The sequence below is a fragment of the Spathaspora passalidarum genome, assembly GCF_000223485.1.
Source record: "Spathaspora passalidarum NRRL Y-27907 unplaced genomic scaffold SPAPAscaffold_4, whole genome shotgun sequence".
NCBI lineage: Eukaryota > Fungi > Ascomycota > Pichiomycetes > Serinales > Debaryomycetaceae > Spathaspora > Spathaspora passalidarum.
Window position 1 is genome coordinate 1,508,707 of NW_006767428.1, and position 20,865 is coordinate 1,529,571.

Below are 20,865 nucleotides of genomic sequence, written 5' to 3' on the forward strand. Positions count from 1 at the left end.
GCATCAGTAACCATGTCAAAAGCAGATTACTTGTCGAAATACCTTGCAGCAAAGGAGCCAGCCAAGGAGACACACAAGAAGAAACACAAAAAGAAGAGAACAGTACCGTCAAGCAATATAATAATTGAGAAAACAAATTATGACCAACCAAACGAAGAATTACTAGCACAAGAACAAGAACAAGAACAAGAGGAGCACGAAGATGCTCCAGTTAAAGTTACTGCTAAAGTAACACCAAACAAAGGATTTAAGAGAATTGATGACGGAAAGACAGTAACAAAACAAGCGCAAGTACAACAACAACACCAACCATCAGCACCACTACCACAACAACAAGCTACTATATATAGAGACTCATCAGGCCGAATTATCGACATTAACCAGAAAAAGCACGAATATGAAGCAAGTAAACAGAAACCAGAGGTGACTATACTACGAACAGACTCAAAAGAGTTACAACGACAAGAACAAGAAATATTCAAACCAAAAACCTCCAATTTTGAAGATCCAATGTTGTCGTACAAACAAGAACAAGAAGATACAAGTGTGAGCAAATATGTATACCAGGGTACTAAAACCACTGTGAATAGATTTGATATACCACCAGGATATTTTTGGGATGGCATTGATCGATCAAATGGATTTGAAGAGTTAATCATGAGGAAACAAACGGAACAAAGTTATAACAAGATTGAATCGGCAAATAATGAAGAATATGATTTTGACCTCGAGTAGATATACATTTAAATGAGAGCTATCGCTAGTGTAAATCCATTGTATAAAGTAGTGTAATATATTATATAGGTACCAGACAACCACATGGGAATATAAAAAAGTAGCAACCAAAAAAGAAAAAAAATTACCATCATGTCAACCCCCCTCCAAGTGATGTGAGATGGCATACACTGAATACAACAAAGTATAAACTCACATGTCGTCTATTCGCCAGATACCAGGATACTACTATGATTATGAGAAGAATAAGTACTTCAAAATAGTCAACGGAGCAACGTCAGTTGACAGCACCAAGCGATATCACAATAATGCAATCCAGAGTGAAAGAAGAAGCCACAATATCTCCAAATCGAAAGGAGCGTCTAAGCATAAAAATTATCAGATTATAAGTAATCCGTTCTTAAAGAACATATCATCTGAAAGGAAAGCTAAGATATTAAAACCAACTTTGATACCATCTGCATTTGACATCGATGGATTACTATATATAAGATCAGGAGAAATCAGCCTAACTTCCCATTATTACAAACATGATCAAATTGAAGCATTAAACACACCAAAGTTTATTCCTGAAATCGTTCCCCGAGGTGAAATACTTGGCCAATTGACACAAGATTTGGTTGTGGTTCATCGAATAAATATTCCCGTTATCAAACGTTCTCGAATAATCCAAGTACCGAAATACCTTGCCCTTCACAATAAAACAACTGGAGTAGTTTACAATATTCCAGAACACTGGAAGTTTCGCAATGGTAACCTTGTTGACTATTTGCATAGAAACCAAGTATACATAGACCAAGATTTTGTTATCCATGATATAAAACCAGGGTGTTCCCACGCAAATTTGTTACAAGTAATAACACTAGAAAATGCCACTGGTTCATTCATAAAGTTTAATAGGTGTGAAGGAATAGATTTTCATGATTATACCGAAGATTTGCTACTATTTATCCAGGAACAGACCAAAAAGGTTGGCACTCCAATGAAGAAAATTATCAATGAATTATTTGGAATTAATTTACTTTGCAAGTCTGACTATAAATCTAAATCTATTCAAGAAATAAATAGTAAATTATTAGAACTACAACTGGATATTTCCCCAGCTAGGAAATCAAAGATTCAGGCTGATATTGACCAATTTATAAACCTGAAAATGAGTAATAATGGCTGGAGAATAACGTATAATGAAGATAATAGACTAGCAAATCAACGTCATTTGATTGCTGGTTGTTTTCATCACGATTCATTATACTTAGTAGGAGTCGGTGGTCATATTATCAAAATTACATTCACTAAAGATCCAGAAATTAAGTTTACCAATTTGTATTATACGAAACTCAACAGTAATAGTCACATTGGACAAATCCATCCTTGTGAGGATAAGTTATACGTAAGCATGGGAGAATCACTATTCAAACTTGATTCTGATCTCCCCTTGTTTGGAAGTTCATCACTACCAAGTATCACTCCAAAAAAGTTGCTTGGTCTAAGGAAAATATTTGCATTAAGACCTGATTTACTTTTAGTTATATCTCGTGATGAAATATATTACTGGAATAACTCCATGAAACATCTTATCACCAAATATGATCACAAGAATGACACTTGTCAACAAATTGAAATTATTCAAAATCATTTGATATATAATGAAGGAAACAAGTTTCATATGATCAACTTAAATAGAAGTGAAAATAACAAGAATTGCTTTGATATTGTGTTTAATTTTTCAAAATGTGGCTATTTCAAAGATTTTCGATTATCAGGTATGGTTGAAATGATTAGTCCCACAACAAGACTAAGAATTGGATTGACTTTCTATAATCAGGAAGATTATACTACTATATTTGAGCTGTACCAATTACCTTGATCATGTCGATTACAAATGTAAACGCTTCAAACGAGGCTATACTACATAAGTTAGCCTTTTATCTCTCTCCATTAGGTACAATTTTATAAATAAACATAAATTTGATTATAATACACATAGAATCAAACTATTTAAACAAACATCATAGTAGAAATCAAACATAAACATAACATAAAGACATTAGAGTTAATACCCGAGGCAGAACCTTCATAGTCTTCAAGTAATTCTTCAAGATCTGGTTCAAGATTATTATCGAAACCACCTGATGCTGGATTACTGTTAGGTGAAACCATAACTTCAGGAACACCATCATCAGGAACAGCAGTAGTGTACACGACAGGAACCACGGTTTGATAGGTTTGTCCATCAGATACAAAGGTGGTTGGAACAGCACTAGTGTATGTAAACACGTTAGGATCTTGGAGGAGTTCTTCTTGATCTTGTTCCAAGGAAGGATCATTGGAATTACCGGAAGAACTATTTGGATTACCAGCAGGACTATTTGGATTACCGGAAGAACTGTTTGGATTACCGGAAGGATCATTAGGGTTGACTGGGGCGTTTGGATTACCACCAGCAGATGGAACTTGGAGTTCTTCTTCTTGATCTGGATTGATGCCAGGTTGAGTGTTTCCATTACCAGCTGGATCATTTGGATTAGCTGGGGTGTTTGGATTACCGGCTGGGCCATCAGGATTAGCTGGAGTATTGGAACCTCCACCAGGGTATTGCACTTGAAGCTCTTCTTCTTGCTCTGGAGTAACACCTGGATAATTAGGGTTGGAAGGATCATTAGGGTTGGAAGGATCACTTGGATTACCACCTGGAACATTAGGATTGCCACCTGGGTATTGAACTTGGAGTTCTTCTTCTTGTTCTGGAACAACACCTGGGTAGTTAGGGTTAGCGGGAACACTAGGATTAGATGGATCACTTGGGTTACCACCTGGAACATTAGGATTGAATGGATCATTTGGATTACCACCTGGAACATTAGGATTGGATGGATCATTTGGATTACCACCTGGAACGTTAGGGTTAGAAGGATCATTTGGATTACCACCTGGAACATTAGGATTGGATGGATCACTTGGATTACCTGGATATGGAATTTCAAGTTCTTCTTCTTGTTCAGGGTTAACATTTCCTGGAGTAGTTCCCCCTGGTTGAGAACCGGTTGGGACTGGTGGGTAAACTGTAGGATAAGTAACTGTGGTAACATAGACAGTGTTAGCACCAGTAACTGTAGTAACAAATGGTGGAGGAACGAATGGTCCTGTAACTGTAGTTACTAAAGTAGTGTCAGGATATACAATTGTAGTAACCACACCTGGTGGGTTGTATGGTCCAGTGGTGACATAACTAGTGTATGGGTTTGTAATTGTAGTAACAACACCTGGTGGAACATATGGTGGAGTAACTGTGACAACATAGGTGGTGTCAGAGTTTACAATTGTAGTGACAGTAGGTGGTGGATAGTATGGGTTAGTGACGGTGGTGACATAAGTAGTATCAGGGTTTGAAACAGTAACTGTGACAGGTGGGTTATATGGTTCAGTAATAGTAGTAACATAAGTAGTGTCTGGTCTAGTTACTGTGGAAGTAACTACTGGTGGGTTGTATGGTTCAGTGATAGTTGTCACATAGGTAGTGTCTGGTCTTGAAACTGTGGAAGTAACTACTGGTGGGTTGTATGGTTCAGTGATAGTTGTCACATAGGTAGTATCTGGACTTGAAACTGTAGTAGTAACTACAACTGGAGGTGGACCAACAGAAGTAGTTGTCACTGTCAAAGTCAAAGTTGTAGATTCATCTGGATTGCTTGGATCAACAGTAACGTAGGTAACAGTTTCAGTGAAAGTTCTAGTTGTAGTTGGTTCCACATTAGTGTTGGTAGTCCTTTCAGTTACAGTACTATTTACAGGTGGTGGTGGAGGTGGAGGAGGTGGAGGAGGTGATGGAACAGTTGTTTCAGTTTCAGTAACTTCTTCAGTGAGTGGGCCAGTAGTTTCTTCTGGTCCGGTTGGTTGTTCTGTAGGTGGAACAGTAGTATCTTCAGTAACAGGTTCAGTAGGTTCAGGATCTTGAGTTGGTAATTCAGTAGGTTCAGGATCTTCAGTTGGGACTCCAGTTGGTTCAGGATCTTGGGTTGGTAATTCAGTAGGTTCATCAGTTGGTTCAGGATCTTGAGTTGGTAATTCAGTTGGTAATTCAGTAGGTTCAGGATCTTGAGTTGGTAATTCAGTTGGCAATTCAGTTGGTTCAGGATCTTGAGTTGGAACTTCAGTTGGCACTTCAGTTGGTTCCTCGGTAGGTAATTCAGTAGGTTCATCAGTTGGTTCAGGATCTTGAGTTGGTAATTCAGTTGGTAATTCAGTTGGTTCAGGATCTTGAGTTGGAACTTCAGTTGGCACTTCAGTTGGTTCCTCGGTAGGTAATTCAGTAGGTAATTCAGTAGGTAATTCAGTAGGTTCCTCGGTAGGTAATTCAGTAGGTAATTCAGTAGGTTCAGGATCTTGGGTTGGTTCAGGATCTTCGGTTGGTTCAGGATCTTCGGTTGGTTCAGGATCTTGGGTTGGTTCAGGATCTTCGGTTGGTTCAGGATCTTCGGTTGGTTCAGGATCTTGGGTTGGTTCAGGATCTTGGGTTGGTTCAGGATCTTCGGTTGGTTCAGGATCTTGGGTTGGTTCAGGATCTTGGGTTGGTTCAGGATCTTGGGTTGGTTCAGGATCTTCGGTTGGTTCAGGATCTTGGGTTGGTTCAGGATCTTGGGTTGGTTCATCAGGAGCTGAGGCGGTCGATTCATCCTCACCTGGATCCATTGGATCTCTTGTTATTGGAGGAACTGGATCTTCAGTAGTAAGTTCAGGATCAGGATCAGGTGTTGGTTCTGGATCAGGTTCCGTAGAAGGTTCAGGTTCAGGTTCAGTAGAAGGTTCTGGATCAGGTTCAGTAGAAGGTTCTGGATCTGGATCAGGTGTAGGTTCTGGATCAGGATCAGGTGTAGGTTCTGGATCAGGATCAGGTGTAGGTTCTGGATCAGGGTCAGGTTCAGTTGATTGTGGTATACAAATATCTTCCCAACATTGAAGTGGATAATCATCGTAGTAACTGCATCCATGTCCATAAGTGGCACCAGTATTTGACCATTCATATTGTACTTCGAATGGGCTTGTACATGTATATGACATTATACTTTGAGATGGCATAGTAAATACCAAGTAAAAGTGATATGGTGAATCACCAACAAGATCGTTGTTGTAGTTATAAAGTACTACATCATCAAAGACTCCTAGTCCCAGAACGTATATCTTCTGAAGATCACGTCTTGGTGCCAATGAACCATCTATTTCAAATTCAAGCATCACTTCATATAAGTTGTCTTGTATCAGTTTAATGTAAATGAAATTGAAGGTCTGTAATCCAAGATTATAACGGTCAGAATTTTGTCCAAATGGGTGTGAGCAATATAGCTCGTCAAAGTTGTCAGGACATTCAGTTGGCTCTGGTAAATCTGGTATTGTGGATGTTATAGTGGATGGCTCTCCAGTTGGTTCTTCATTACATATTTCATCCCAACATACAAGAGGTGAATCTGCATAATTGCATCCATGACGATAGTCAGCATAATTGTAATCCCATTGGTATGAAATATAAAATGGTGAGGTACAAGTGCGGGAACCAGAATAATAATCAGCCGACATTGTCCACTTGAAGAAGAAATGATATGGCGAATCACCTGTGAGATCTATTTCATAGCCTCTGTGATACAATAGAACACCATCTATGTACGTACCAGGTGTCATTATGTGGTTTATGGAAATGATTTGTAACAAACGTTTTGGAATGGTTTTTTCAATCTCAACCTCAATCATTACCTCATAATCATCTTCACCAACATTTTCAATGGAAACAAAATCAAACTTCAAAATAGTTGGATAATCTTGTTCTCTAGAATATTGGCCAACATCAAAATCACACTCATAATGACCACTTGATTCAGGACATGCTATTGGAGTTGGCATATCATCCTTTGTTGATATGATGGTAGATGGTTCACCTTCAGGTTCCTGGTTACATTCATCTTCCCAACATTGAAGCGGGGAGTCAGTTAATAGCTCATATAATGGATAAGTGTTACGACAGCCATGTCCATATTCTGCAGAGGCAGAATCCCAATTGTATGAAATGACAAAAGGAGTAGTACAGGTGTATCTTTCCAAATATTGACTTTTCATTACCCAACTAAAGTAGAAATGGTATGGTGAATTTCCAGCAAGATTAATGTCGTAATCACGGTTGTAAATCACTAGTGTATCGAGGTAGTTTTGGGGTGTTTCAAGGAATGAGATTTCAATTGATTGCAATTCACGCTTTGGATGAACTGCTCTATCAATTTCAAATTCAATCAACACCTCATACAAGTCTTCATCGATGTGTCTAATAGAATGGAATTCAAAACTTTGTAGTTCTGGGAATCCATACAGCGAGGAACGTTCTCCCTGGACCGAAGGACACCATTTATCACCATCCCATTGTTCTGGGCATGCTGATGCAGAAGGTAATGGAGGTCTTTCTGGAATAATGGTTTCAGGTACAGGTACCTCGGCACAAATATCTTGCCAACAATGAAGAGGAGAGTCCATTCCATAACCACCGTTGTCACAACCGTGTTGATAAGTGGCAGAACCTTCACCCCAATTGTATTGAATTCTGAATGGTGTGGTACATGTATACAGATCCCAGATTTGTGTTCTCATTACCCACACAAAGTAGAAATGGTATGGTGAGTCTCCAGCAAGGTTTTCGACTGCACCCTGACGGTAAATTTCAAGTTCGTTGAGATAATCGTAAGCGGAATCAAGACCAGTAATATAAACCGATTCCAAATCCCATTTTGGATGAGCAGTACTGTCGATCTGGAACTCAATAGTTACTTCATACAAATCTTCATCAACGTAAAATATACTTTGGACATCAAATCTTTGTACCATTGGATAACCATTATCACGTGAGGCTTGACCAACATCATCAACTACACACATGGCATCTGAAGAAATATGAGAAGGACAACTGGTAGGTTCTGGTAATTCTGGTCTATCTGGATTAATAGTGACAGGTTCAGGATCTTCACTACAATCATTCAGCCAGCATTGCATTGGATAGTCATAAACACCACCGTTATCACCAGGACATCCATGACCATAAGGAGCAACAACAGAGTTATCCCAGCTATACACCACTTTAAATGGAGTAGTGCATGCCAAGTTGTTTATATTCTGAGTCCTCATGACCCAGTTAACAAAGAAGTGATAAGGCGAATCGCCAACCTTGTCTGTATTATCTCTCTGGAAAAGAACAAGAGGATCGCTGACATATGAATCACGGGTGTTGAGACCTTCAACAACAATCAGGTCGATTGTTCTCATAGGATACTTGTTTGGATCAATTTCAAATTCAACCATTACCTCATATAAATCATCGTCTACCATCTTAATATATTCAAAGTTAAAGGTATTCAAGGCTGGGAATTCATCATTTTGTAAGCTGCTTAACCCAAATTGGTAATCACAACTATAAACAGGTTCAAAATGGGTTGGACATTCAGTGGGTTCACCAGTTCCTTCGGGTAAAGTTTCAATAGTCGAAGGTTCAGCATCATTACATTCAGGAGCCCAACATTGAAGTGGATAATCATGAGGATCATTACTGTTACAATCATGGATGAAACTAGCCTTGATACTGGCTGCCGATCTAGCTTGAGCCGGTCTTGAACCATCTTTCCAACTAAATTCAATCAGGAATGGTGTTGTACAAACTTGGCCATTGAGCATCTGAGTTTGCATAGCCCAACGAACAAAGAAATGGTATGGTGAATCAGCAAGGACATTTTCATCAGTCGACCAATCATAAATAAGGTATGGGTTTGTAAGGTAATCACCGGCAGTAGTAAGATCCTTTAAGGAAATATATTCTAAATTAGCAACTGGGAATACAGAAGGGTTGATTTCTATTTCCACCAATACTTCATAGTAGTCATCAACAATCAGGTTAATTTCAATGAATTCAAACTTTTCCATAGTTGGACCAAAACCACCAGTTTGGACTGGAGGAACAGAACAGTAATCTGACCAAGTCGTTGGACAATCAGTGTTTGCGGTTGGCAACAGTTCATTTGGTAACTCTAATGTAGCTGGAAGAGCTGTAATTTCTGGTTCGGTAGTTTCAATTTGAGATGATTCCATTTCAGTACTTTCAAGTTCAGTACTTTCAATTTCAGTGGTTTCCATCTCAGATGGTTCTACCTCAGTGGTTTCTGGTTCAGGTGATTCCACTTCAGATGATTCAATTTCAGTAGTTTCTGGTTCAGGTGATTCAATTTCTGATGGTTCTACCTCAGTGGTTTCTGGTTCAAGTGATTCAATTTCAGTACTTTCAATTTCAGTGCTTTCTGGTTCAAGTGATTCAATTTCAGAAGATTCCACTTCAGATGTAATACTAATATCACCACACGTAGGAACCCAACATTGGATAGGATAATCCTGTTCACATTGATGATAATAGTTTGCAATATCAACGGCCACAGGGGCAGCTCGCTTATTAACGGGTGTATAGACATGTCTCCACTGATATTCAAATCTGAAAGGATCGGTACATACTCGATTGCCATTATTCACAGCATTCATAACCCATTTGAAATAAAAGTGATAAGGTGATGAGGATCGAATATAAGTATGGTCTTCCATAAGGAAGTTTGCAAGGTCAACCTCATATTCTGGATTGTATTCATCACGTTCATTTAAATACCTGAAGTACATAGCTAGTAACTCGTTGTCTGGGAGTGAGCTGGTATCGAGTTTAAATTCAACCATCACTTCATACAAACTAGCAGTACCAACAATATGACGAATGTAAATGTATTCAAAAATGTCAATTTCAGGAGCCCACTCGGGTCTATAATAGTCATCTCCTGCTGGACACCCGTCTTCCCAAATAGTAGGACATTCTTCTGTTTCATACGAATCCTCAGGACGCCAATCAATGGTGGAGGGTTCAGAAGCTTCACGAGTAGTTTCAACTTCAGTTGCATCAGAAGATTCAAACTCAGTTTCAACAGAAGTTCCAACTGCAGTTGCATCGGAAGGTTCTATTGCACTAACATCTTCTGTTTCAATTTGGGAAGCGGATTCATCCTCATCATCCAGTTCATATAGATCACATTGTGCAGACGCCCACTGTTGGAGAGGAGAATAGTTAGAGTCACAATCATGAGAATAGTAAGCAGATACCTCATAATTTCGCTTCTTTACATCTATAGGTAATGTCTCATCATCCTCTATAACCCAGTCATAACCAATAGTAAAAGAACTTGTATGCTGTATATCGTTGTACATCAGAGCTCTCATTAACCACTTAACAAAGAAGTGGTAAGGATTGAAATCATCCGATTGTATAAGGTCTGAAGAAACATGTTGCTCTTCGGGAAGGTAGTCTTCAGGAGTCCAGAGATAATAAAAGGTAATACCTGACAACTTATCATTAGCATGCATGGAAGCGTCAATTTCAAATTCAAGCACTACCTCATACACATCGTAATAATCAACAACCTTTGCAATGTTCTTGAATTCAAAGGTGACAACGGGAGGGTATTCGTCGTCCAGAGAAGCATATTCGTCATCCTCGGAGCGCTTTTCGGCTGGAGTACATGAAAATTTAGACCACTGAGTAGGAGTAGGACAAGGTATAGTTGTATAAGGGGTCGAAGGCAACCATTCTATAGTGGCTGAAGGTTTGTGAATGCCTCCAGGTAGTATAGGTCCAATGATCCAGTCGGCCGCATGGACACCCAGAAACTGTAGTAGTATATAGCAAAGCAAATAATTTAGTAGCATTGTATAGTAGATTTTGCTGTAAAAAAATGTTAATATAGTGAGAAAGCGAGAAAGCAGTAATTTCAAAGAATGGGAAGCAAATGAAGATACTTATAGATTAGAAATAATGAATCAAATGATCATAATTGTCGCAGAGATAATGATAATATGGTGCATAATTGTTTCTGATCACGCCTGGTTGCAAATAACCACTCATTTTGAAGTTTATTATTTCAAACGTCATTACCATGCATAATGTATTAAAACTAGTTATACGGCAATTTCCGCGGAATGATTCCGTGATCTAAATCAAGATAAAAATATTCGAATCTAAGAAATGGCTTCATTGTACATTGACATATTTTACAGAATAATTTAAAACATCAGTCGATTAGGAACAGGCAAAAAAAGAAACAAATTAGAAATGACCCCAAAACTAGAACAGAATAATTATGAGGCTTAAAATTTGTAATGGTCTTAGTTTAACTCATGATAACGCCTCACGGAAAAACAACCATTTAATGAGGCTTTTTTTAAATACAATAAAGTAATATCACCATCTCATATTCATTATTATAAGTTTTCGAGCTACAAATTGCTGGTTTAATTCAAAGTATCTCAGATGTGATGCCAAGCCAAAGAGGGATTCATTTAAATCCAAGCACCGGTGGGGGTGAATAATTCAATATGCATTTAGAAAATATATATCCAGAAACATCAAAAAAAAAAAGATCAATCTGTATTTTTTAATCTAATTCTTGGCCAAAAAAAAATAGTTCTAGAAGATTTCTGTATTTGAATAAAAAAATATTTATAGTACAGCCTTGACATTATGGCATGAGGCTGGGATTGGGATAAATCCGGTTATTACAAAGTGTTCGAAGATTAAAGCATTCATTTTACTAAATTCTAAATCCTATTAAGTTGGATTATCCAATCTGACTAGGATCTTAGTCACTGTCAGCTTTAGATCCTGAGTTGTGGGTGGGGAACGGAGCAATCATGATAACATCAAATAAATCAGAAGATTATTTTGCAAGCTGAACCTCAAAACCACCAATTTGATTGACATAACTGTTCATGCAGATGCCACTTCAATGAGTTGAAGTCATCGGTATCATGCTAATTCCGCAGTAGAACCCAAAAGTTGAATTAATAAAACGATTAACGACGTCATTGTTTTTTCTGCGTGACCATTCGAGATTAAAAAAAATACTATTAATTATAGAAAATATTTCTAAAAAAAAAAAGGAAAAACAAAAAAAAGAAAGCTTCGTCAAACGTCATTTACATGGAGTTCTTGATATAACTCCGATTACTTTTTTTTATGCAACTGCCGCTACTAAATTGCGTGCATTCATTTATATATCCAATGGTCATGCAATTTCTACTTTAAAAATTTTTGGTACTGTATCCTTGCTTTACAGCAAGGGCACGCCCCTCCAATGCCCCTTACCTATTCATCAAAGTCCCTGCTTTTGTTCTACACATTTCTTCACAGTTTACATGAGTCAATAAATACTAAATGAATCTATAATTTTATTAATAGCATATACAAAAATCTAGGATAAAAAAGTCATTACATAATAATTTTCTCTATTATTTCTTTTGGATATAATTTAAGTAAGAATCGTAACTGAAATTACCAAACTTATGATCCATATCCAACAATAATTTTATAGTATCACGTGCCTTGTAAACATATTCAGCAGGCAACTTAACTAATGCATCATTTTGTGTGTTTGGACAAATTTCAGATTTGTTCATATAGATTATTCTATCGTTCTTCTCTTGGGAATTATAAACTTGATCATTGGTTAAGTTGTAAACACCAGGATATCCACTAATCGCCTTGAAGTTAGAAGTTCTAGTAACTGGAGGAGTTAATGGGAATAAGCTTTGTAATAATTCATAAGAAGCTAAGGTGAAACCAAATTGTGGGGATGATCTGAAAACACGAGCCAAAGAACCTTTAAAGAAAGCACTGAAACCTTCTTCCTTCAAGATTGTAGCACCACAATCTAAAATACCTCTATATTTAACATCAGTTGATTTTGCAGCAACTTGTAATCTTGTCTTAATAACATCAGCCGGGGTAGTGAAGAATGCAGATGGTGCACCAGCCATGGCACCAGCAATTAATAATTGCCAACTGGAAAGTTTTTTCTTCTTGGTAGAATCTTGTGGGTCAAATCCAAACAAATGCTTCTTTAAATTAGCATAAACTGGGAAATAAATAGCCGAGAAGGGAACATCTCTCAACAAACATGCACTGGCCCCTTTATACAACCCTTTCAAACCCAATTGTCTAACGATTTGGGAAGCATTTAAATGCTTGTGAGGAATTTCTCCTGGATGAGTTAAAATCTTTGTATTACCTTGCATTTGCAATCTGATCTTGACAATTTCCAAAGGATTGGTGAAAATAACTTGACAAGCACCAGCAGACATACCAGCCAAAATTTCCCACTTCATTTCAATAGAACCATCTTCCTTAGTACCAATTTTACGAACCAAATCATTAACAGTTAACTTGATAGCCTTTTCAGGAGCAACACCAACTAATTGAGCACCTAAACCCGAGTACAAACCTCTAAACCCTTCATTTTTAATAATTTTCTTGAAACAATCGATAGAATTGTCATATAATGCTTTGTGCTTTTGAGCTTGCATTCTTGTTTTAACCAAATCAATAGGATAAACCACAGTTGCACCAATACACCCTGCGATTGATCCTAAAAAGAATGAATACAAGGAATCATAAATTGGCCATAATGAAAAATTATCAGTCTCACGAATTGAATGACGAGATTGTGGATGTTCAAAAATCTTTGGTAATGAAGCCAAGTTGTTGTTAACATTTGGGTTTAAGAATGAGACCATTTCCTTACGAGAAATATTGTCATCATTTTCCTTATTAATTAAATAAAACAATAAATCGATTTCTCGGGTAGAAATAGGTTTGAAATTAGAAGATTTTAATAATGGGTCGTTCAAATGGGCGTACAAATCTTTTTTGTTGATATGAATATCATCCTTATCTTGAGTGGTTGGTGGAGTATTAACAATAACTTCATTAATCAAGTCAACTTTGGTAATACTATCGTAAATAAACAACAAATTGGCCAAAGTGAATTCCTTCTTGTTACCAAAAAATTCAGTCACATGACTCAAATTAGCCTTTAATTTATTTGAAATTTTATGATTTAAAGTGGTTGTTAACAAATCAATTAATTGGTCACCAGTAATGGTCTTTTTCTTTGAGGCAATAACCTCAAAGTTACCAATCAATTTTGTCACTGGCAAGAAACTAATTAAAGTAACAAAGTCGTTGTACTCTATAGATCCGCTTGGTTCGAAAAACCTTGGAAAATATGACCAGTTCATTTTCATCAATTTTTGTTGATATTTTGGATCTATGGAGGTATTGATTTTGTTTAAAATGTCAACACATTCATTATAGGTGATTTTTGACTTTGTATCACTAGATTGCGAAAGGAACTTGTACAAGATCTTAAAATCACCATCAGTAGAAGTGATTGTTTGGATAAAATCTAACCAATTATTTTCAGTCAAATAACCCTTCTTTTCAGTGTCTGCAACCAAGTATAACAAAGAAAAGGTTTGCTTTGGAACATCGGTTTGGAATGGGGATAAAATGTTGACAAAGTCAGGTAAAGTCAAAATTTTTTCATCAGCATTTGTACCAGCTGTTGCAAACTGATTAAAAATTTCTCTAGCTTTTATTTCAGTGGACATGATAACTAGTAACTTGTAGACAAACGAATCTTAAATAAGCAGGATGAATAGTTTTCTTATGGTAGATTGTGAGTGTTTCCGGACTCGGTGGATATCAGAAAACGTAATTTCGATTGGTAGTAATTAACAACCGGAATGCTAAAATGCGAGGAACAGAAGAGTGTTGTTGAAACGGAGGAGAAACCCTTAAGAGAAAGAACTAAAAATTTTATTTTTATAAAAAAAAATGTGGGTTTGATATTTTTGACCTTCTTTATATTCGTCGTCGGTGTCCGACTCGTCGACCTTTCCCTTCACTGTGAAAAATTTCGGTCCTAAAGCGGAAGCGCCAACGAGTGAGATTTTTTTTTTTGTTGTTGTTGTTGTCTAAATTTCTTTTTTTGTGTCCAAGCGCCGTTAAAATTTTATTTTTCCATTATTGATGAATGGATGTAAATCTGCCTCATTGATGGCAGCAAATGGGGAGGGGCAATTGAATGCGTACTCACAAGATGACTCAGTGTTTCTTTTTCTTTTATTTTAAGTTTACATACTTCCATTCTATTGCTTCTTATTTATGATACATATATTTGTTTTTGACATGTATAAATTTTGCTTTCTTTTAGATAGAACATAAACCATTTACTTGGTTATAGTGGGTGGTTAAGCAGGAATTTAGAAACATTATTTTTTTTTATGTGGAGGGGGGTATAGGAGGGGGAATGAGTCGTATGCGAAGAGCCATGGACAAATGGATGTATTTTCTTTTTCTTTTTTTTTTCTTTTGTCTGTCATATGGAAAATTTCGGAAGAAAAATTTTAGCAGGTGGAAAAATAATATGCGCATATGTGGCACTGATTTTCTCCCCACTATAGTGTAAATGGAGCCATTCGATTCAAGCATAAAAAGTTAATCATAGCAAAATGTAACATTCAAGATTGAATCAGAGACACAGTAATTCGTTACTAAATGCATTTCCCTATTACCCCAGAAATTGTAGCTCAGCGTAGTTCCGTATGGTACAATATCGCAACGATAACATACCGAGGAGTCGCAAAAAAAAAGAAAATCATTAGGCCATATGCACCCCACAAAACAATACAATTTAGGTCCCTATTCTGGCATTTCTGTTTTAGGTTCTAACATCCGTAGTATGTGTTCTTTGTGTCAAAACAAAATGAAATTTCCCCCCCAAATATTTAAGTTGAACATGTACTTCAACCCTTTTAAATGTGGTTGTTGTCTTCGGTTTTATTGGTTTGGTTCCACATTAGATTGAATACTGAATGGTTAGATCATATCTTGAGGAAGGAGGGAGGAAACACTGATCCACATATATGTGTAAGTATTGTGTGTAAATATTGTCTTCACCTTCCTCTTGAAAGTCCGTGAAAACAAAGTCGGAGGGGTAGTACATATTTCGGTTAGAAATGAAACAAAAATCTCATTGTTGGTACGTTTATTACCCCACCCAGCGCCTTTTTTTTTGCTTGTTTTGAAAGTTTTTTTTTCGCGCCTTTTAAACCGAGTTCTACCAAAAATATTATATGGAGTTTAGCAACCTCGCAGTTGCTTGATTCATAAGCCCGAATATTGTTCCACTTGTCAAATGCATGATGGAGTTTAAAGTCAGAAATCCCTCGGATATTGGCTATACACTTGATTGCTATCTTATCTGTACCTTTCAGTTAGGTGTGGTTGCATCGTAAAAGTTTATCTAAATACAGCTTGTGTTATTGGCTGTAAATTATCCTATTTTTCACAATGGGCCATAATTAAAACAAGTTCGGAATACCAGCTACTTTGATTAGTTTTGGTTTCTGCTGTCATATCTACAACTATCTCGTGTGACCGTACCATTACAGCCAGGTTCCTTCCAAATTCTTAACACGTGACCGAGTTTCCTTTTCCGAAAATTCAAATCCCATAAATCACATCCAAGCTGAAAAAAAAAACGACCTAGACATGAGTTGCACCATACTGTTATCATAGTTTAGACAATAAAAATGGCTTCAGGAGCACCAGGTATGTTTATATCTAACTAGTTATATAAGTAAATAACATCCTAACATCATTTATAGGAGGAAACTTTCGAAGTTGGACACCAACACCTCCAGAAAGAGGTTCGTTCCCGTTAGATCACGATCATGAATGTTCATCACAAATGTTCAAGTATCTTGAATGCATGAAATTCACAGAAAACAAAAACGCACCAAATTGCCGTATTTTAGCTAAAGATTATTTGAAATGTAGAATGGATCATCAATTAATGGAACAATCCGATTGGGATTCTCTTGGGTTGGTCAATTTACCTGGTGAAGCTGGTATTACTCATGATCAATTATTGAAAAGCAAAACAAATAAAGATAAGTTGAAATCCGATGAGAAGAAAGATAAATAGATTTAAAAATTTTAACCACTTGTATATAGTTGCTAAAAAAAATTCTGAAAACATTGTAATAGAAAGAGTATACGTAAAACCATCTTCACAGGTATAATACATACAAATAATACATTTTATGCTATATAATAAACTACGAAAATACAAAATTGTAAAATATCCGATCAGTTCTTTTCTGGGTCCGATTCAGATTTAGGCTTACCCTTGCCACCTCGGCCTCTGGAATGCCCGCCTCTGGAGTGAACAGCACCTCTATGGGCTCCTCTTCCTCTGTGGGCTACTCTATGACCTCCTCTTCCTCTTCTTTGACCTTCACTGCCTCTGTGTTCCTGAGATTCACCCTTTTCTTGCTGGTTGATTGCTTGTTGATCTTCACCGTTTGGATTGACAACTTGTGATGGTTGCTGCTGCTGTTGTTGTTGTTGTTGCAAAAATTGAGGCGGGATTGGAATGCCAGGAACAGCAGGAATATAACCATATGGCATTCCCATTCCATTACCACGAGGAATAGGTATTGGCATTCCTACGGGTGGCTGCGGTGGTAATGGCATTGGTTGAGGTGGTGCAGCTCCTTGGTTCATCACAGAAGAATAAATTTGTCCATAAATATGCTTGATTGCATTTGGATTAGTAACTGCTTGTTCATCCTTGTCTCCACTAGATTGCTCATGTTCAGCAGCTTTAGAATCAGATTTAATCTTTAATAATGACAATAATTCATGGGTTTGTTTTTGAGATTCTTGCTTGATTAAATTCTGCTTCTCCTTATCTTGTTCACTTTTCTTTTGATCCTGTTCAATTCTCTTTTGTTCTTGCTCGACCCTCTTGTGGTCTTGTTCAACCTTCTTATGCTCAACAGCTTTTACTCGAGCAGCCTGTTGCTCTGGTGTTAATGGTTTTCTACTCTTGGAGGCACGAGAATGGTAAACATATTGACGATTAGTTAAATTCAAAACCAAAGAAGAATCAATAACCAAACCACGTTTAGAAGTCAACTTGCCATTCATATCACTACCACCCAATAATGGATGATCAAAGATAACTCCCAAAGAAGTCTTGGATCCAACCGTTAAAATAGAAGCAACTGTACCCTTAGACATAATTGGAACTTTCCCAAAATCTTGAACATAAACAATACGGTCACCCAATTCAAAACGTTGGTCACCTAATAATTGATAGGATTCACTAGCATTCAAGATAGCATCACGAGGAACACCTCTGATGGCTCTATCAACAGTAGGAACTTGATCTAAAATATATGTTTCCATATATTGTTCAATTGCTCTGAAACTAAACTTGGTCAACGATTCACTTTCTAAAGAAACGGGAATCAAATCAGCTTTAGCTTCTTTAAGCCAACTTCTAACCTCCTTAATTTCTTCACTACTCAGAATTTCAGCCACTTTAGGAATATCCTTGGAGCTCAATGCTGATAATTTAGCAAATAATTGTGGGAACTTAGTCTTGTAAGAATTGATCAAAGTAATTGCCAAAGGTGAAAATTCCCAGAATTTACCGTTATTCAGCTTTCTAGTGTAACCCAATACCTTTTCTCTCTTGGTTTCAAACTTCAATTCTAAACCAATATTAATCTTTGAGTTCTTATCCTGAACCATAAATTGACTTGTGATTCTTGATAATAATAATGGAGAGAGTTTAAGGGTCTTACTAACTTCGAATGAAGGATAATATCTGATCTCCTTTTTCTCAATTGATAATCTCTTTTTACCAATATTAGGTTCGGCCATCGATGGAATCTTAAAGATCTTGATACTTAAATCATTGTTATTATAACCAACAACCTTGGCAGGAGATCCATAACCCATATCACCCAAAAAGATAACTTGAGAGTCTAATGGGAATTCTTCTTCAATTGGTAATGGTGGTCTAGAAGCAAATCTTGGATCAACATTGGTGACTTCCTTAACAATCAATTGCAATGGATATACTTCAACTTCACGAGAGAAGGTCTTGACATAAGCCCCCTTAGCGTTTCTAATTAAACCAGTAACTGGTTGAACAAATGCTAACCCTTCAATCTCTCCCAATTTAACCCCCTTGGTCTTATCCCATACAAGTCTAAGATACGAGCTTTCAGATTTGAATGTTTTACGATCGTCATTGTCTAATTCATTTGTGACAAGTTTCTTAGATCCAGATTGGGTTCTGATTAATTCATATTTGTTTTCGTTATCCATAACTTTAACAACCTTACATTCTCTTAAGAAGGGCCATCTTGAATAAACCAACTTTCCAACAAATTGCTCAGCAAATTGATGAACAGTCAAATCATCCCATGGATTTTCAATATTCAAAACCATAGATTCCGATCTAGATGGGAAGTTAAAAACTTTAACTTCATTCAAGGCTAATTCAGCTTGGAAACGGATGGTGTTAAGAGTAGGGAAACCAGCTAACAATTCAGTTCCTGTCTTTGCACCTTCGAGTAAACCAATCTTGTATTCTGGTGCTGGGGGTAATTTGAATTCTTCTTCATAACATTTATCATGTTCAATAGAATGGAAGAACCCGGGCAATGGTGTTGGATAAACATTATCAATTTGAGGATTATGAATGAATATAATTGCATGACCATAGGAATTTCTCTTTGTTTCTTCAGGAGTTAATTTAGCTTCAATTGGTTTCAAAGTATCAAGCAATTTGTTTTCATCAACAAAATCTAACAAAACAACCGCTTCCCAAGTTGCTGTCTTTCCATTCATATCAATGTCAACTTCATTAGGATAAAAGCTAATAATTGGAGATTTTTCATCAGTCATTAAATTTCTATATTCAACCGGCATCAATTTTCTTGATCTGGCAGGCAAAACTGCCATCAATTGTTCAAATGGTTTGAAAGGATGGGATTGTTCAAACTTGAGATCTTCTCCCTTTTCAATCAAGTACTTTAATCCAATTGAAATATCAGAAATACGCGGAGCATAATGATATCTGTAGAACCAATTCCAAGATGGAACACCTCGGTAATAATAATACAAAACCCATTGCAAACCTTCAATATAATGTTCAGTAAGATCGTTCAACTTGTCCTTGTCGTCATAAGAGAAGTGTAACTTACTCTGATAGTAATCATTTTTCCAAGCAATAAATTTAGTGTCATAAATATCCTTAGTTTCTTTCAATAAATCATCGGTTTCCACCAAATTAGCTGATTGGTACTTTTTGATAGATTTTCTCAATTCAGTCAATCTCTCTTCGTATTCTTCTTCCGTTTCTTCTGGTGATAATCCATCAACGTCTAATTTTGCAACATAAGTATCTTGAGATTTAGAATGAATGATTAAAATACCAACTTCCAATGCAAATTCTCTAAGGAAATCCAAATTCTTTTCAGCTTCTTCTTTATTCAAAGATAAAGTAGGTAATTTGTCCTCATTTGTTAATTCGACGATTTCGGAGATTGGCTTTGAAGAGATTTCCATTAACCATGGTTTGATAAAACCTACCAACTTCTTTTGGTCTTTCAAAATTAACAATTTACCTATTCTCTTTCTTTTTCTTTCACCAGTTAAAGAAATATCATCAAGCTTTTTATTGAACCATTCAACATCAACTTCTTGCTTTTCGAAATTTTCAACTTCAAACTCAGCCAAAAAGTCAAACCAAATACTTAATCTCTTCAAATTGATTTTACCATCTTCGTTAACATATCCATCAGATTGTTGCAAAGAGTGCTTGAAAGCAGCAATCAAAAGCGGGAAAGCACCCTTGTTGATAAACAAATCTGGTAAATTGGGCAAGAAATCATTACCAATAACATACATAATCAAAATGAAATCGTCCAAGATTCTCTCTAAATCAAAGTCAAATGATAATTGTCCTTCTAATTCTTGGAATTCCAATGCCAAGTACTCCCTAACTAATGATATTTGCAACAAATAGAATTTCTGATCATTCAAATCTTTACTCTTGGAACCTCTTTGGGGACCAAATGTAACTTCTTCTCTTAAAAGTGCAAAATGAGGTTCATGACTGACTAAACTCAACATAATCAAATCAGCATCTAAACCATAAATACAATGTCTTAAATTTGGATCATAACCATCTTGAGATCTAACTGTTCGAATGTATTCCATAATCTTATGTTCACCTTCACCCGGAACTTCATGACCACTCAAAATGATTTCAATATTGGCCCAGCTTGAATCTTCAGTTATTTTCTTGTGAATGAAATATTTCAAGTTGTTGGTCAATGCAGCCATAAACTCTGTACCTGGAGTAATCGCATTTG

At 36.6% G+C, this 20,865-nt stretch overlaps 5 protein-coding genes across 5 annotated transcripts; 3 read left to right on the plus strand and 2 right to left on the minus strand. All coding sequences in view use genetic code 12, as the record gives it.

Annotated features, from left to right (window-relative positions):
- SPAPADRAFT_67161 (uncharacterized protein) lies at positions 1 to 842 on the plus strand (the record flags this gene model as incomplete). The annotated part of the gene is made up of 1 exon (XM_007375775.1): positions 1 to 842. One exon carries the CDS (start codon positions 13 to 15, stop codon positions 733 to 735), a length of 723 nt encoding a protein of 240 aa, XP_007375837.1.
- An 89-nt stretch (positions 843 to 931) lies between these two features.
- Positions 932 to 2,602, plus strand: SPAPADRAFT_51105 (uncharacterized protein; the record flags this gene model as incomplete). Its single annotated transcript, XM_007375776.1, has 1 exon — positions 932 to 2,602. The coding sequence occupies one exon, from the start codon at positions 932 to 934 to the stop codon at positions 2,600 to 2,602; it is 1,671 nt and encodes a 556-aa protein (XP_007375838.1).
- A 9,281-nt stretch (positions 2,603 to 11,883) lies between these two features.
- AGC1 (amino acid transporter) lies at positions 11,884 to 14,420 on the minus strand (the record flags this gene model as incomplete). Its single annotated transcript, XM_007375777.1, has 1 exon — positions 11,884 to 14,420. One exon carries the CDS (start codon positions 14,230 to 14,232, stop codon positions 12,073 to 12,075), a length of 2,160 nt encoding a protein of 719 aa, XP_007375839.1.
- A 1,273-nt stretch (positions 14,421 to 15,693) lies between these two features.
- KEM1 (chromatin-binding exonuclease) lies at positions 15,694 to 18,309 on the minus strand (the record flags this gene model as incomplete). The annotated part of the gene is made up of 2 exons (XM_007375778.1): positions 15,694 to 16,237; positions 16,294 to 18,309. The coding sequence occupies one exon, from the start codon at positions 18,227 to 18,229 to the stop codon at positions 16,778 to 16,780; it is 1,452 nt and encodes a 483-aa protein (XP_007375840.1).
- Positions 16,187 to 16,730, plus strand: COX19 (Cox19p; the record flags this gene model as incomplete). The annotated part of the gene is made up of 2 exons (XM_007375779.1): positions 16,187 to 16,238; positions 16,292 to 16,730. 2 exons carry the CDS (start codon positions 16,219 to 16,221, stop codon positions 16,611 to 16,613), a joined length of 342 nt encoding a protein of 113 aa, XP_007375841.1.
- Positions 18,310 to 20,865: the final 2,556 nt, after the last annotated feature.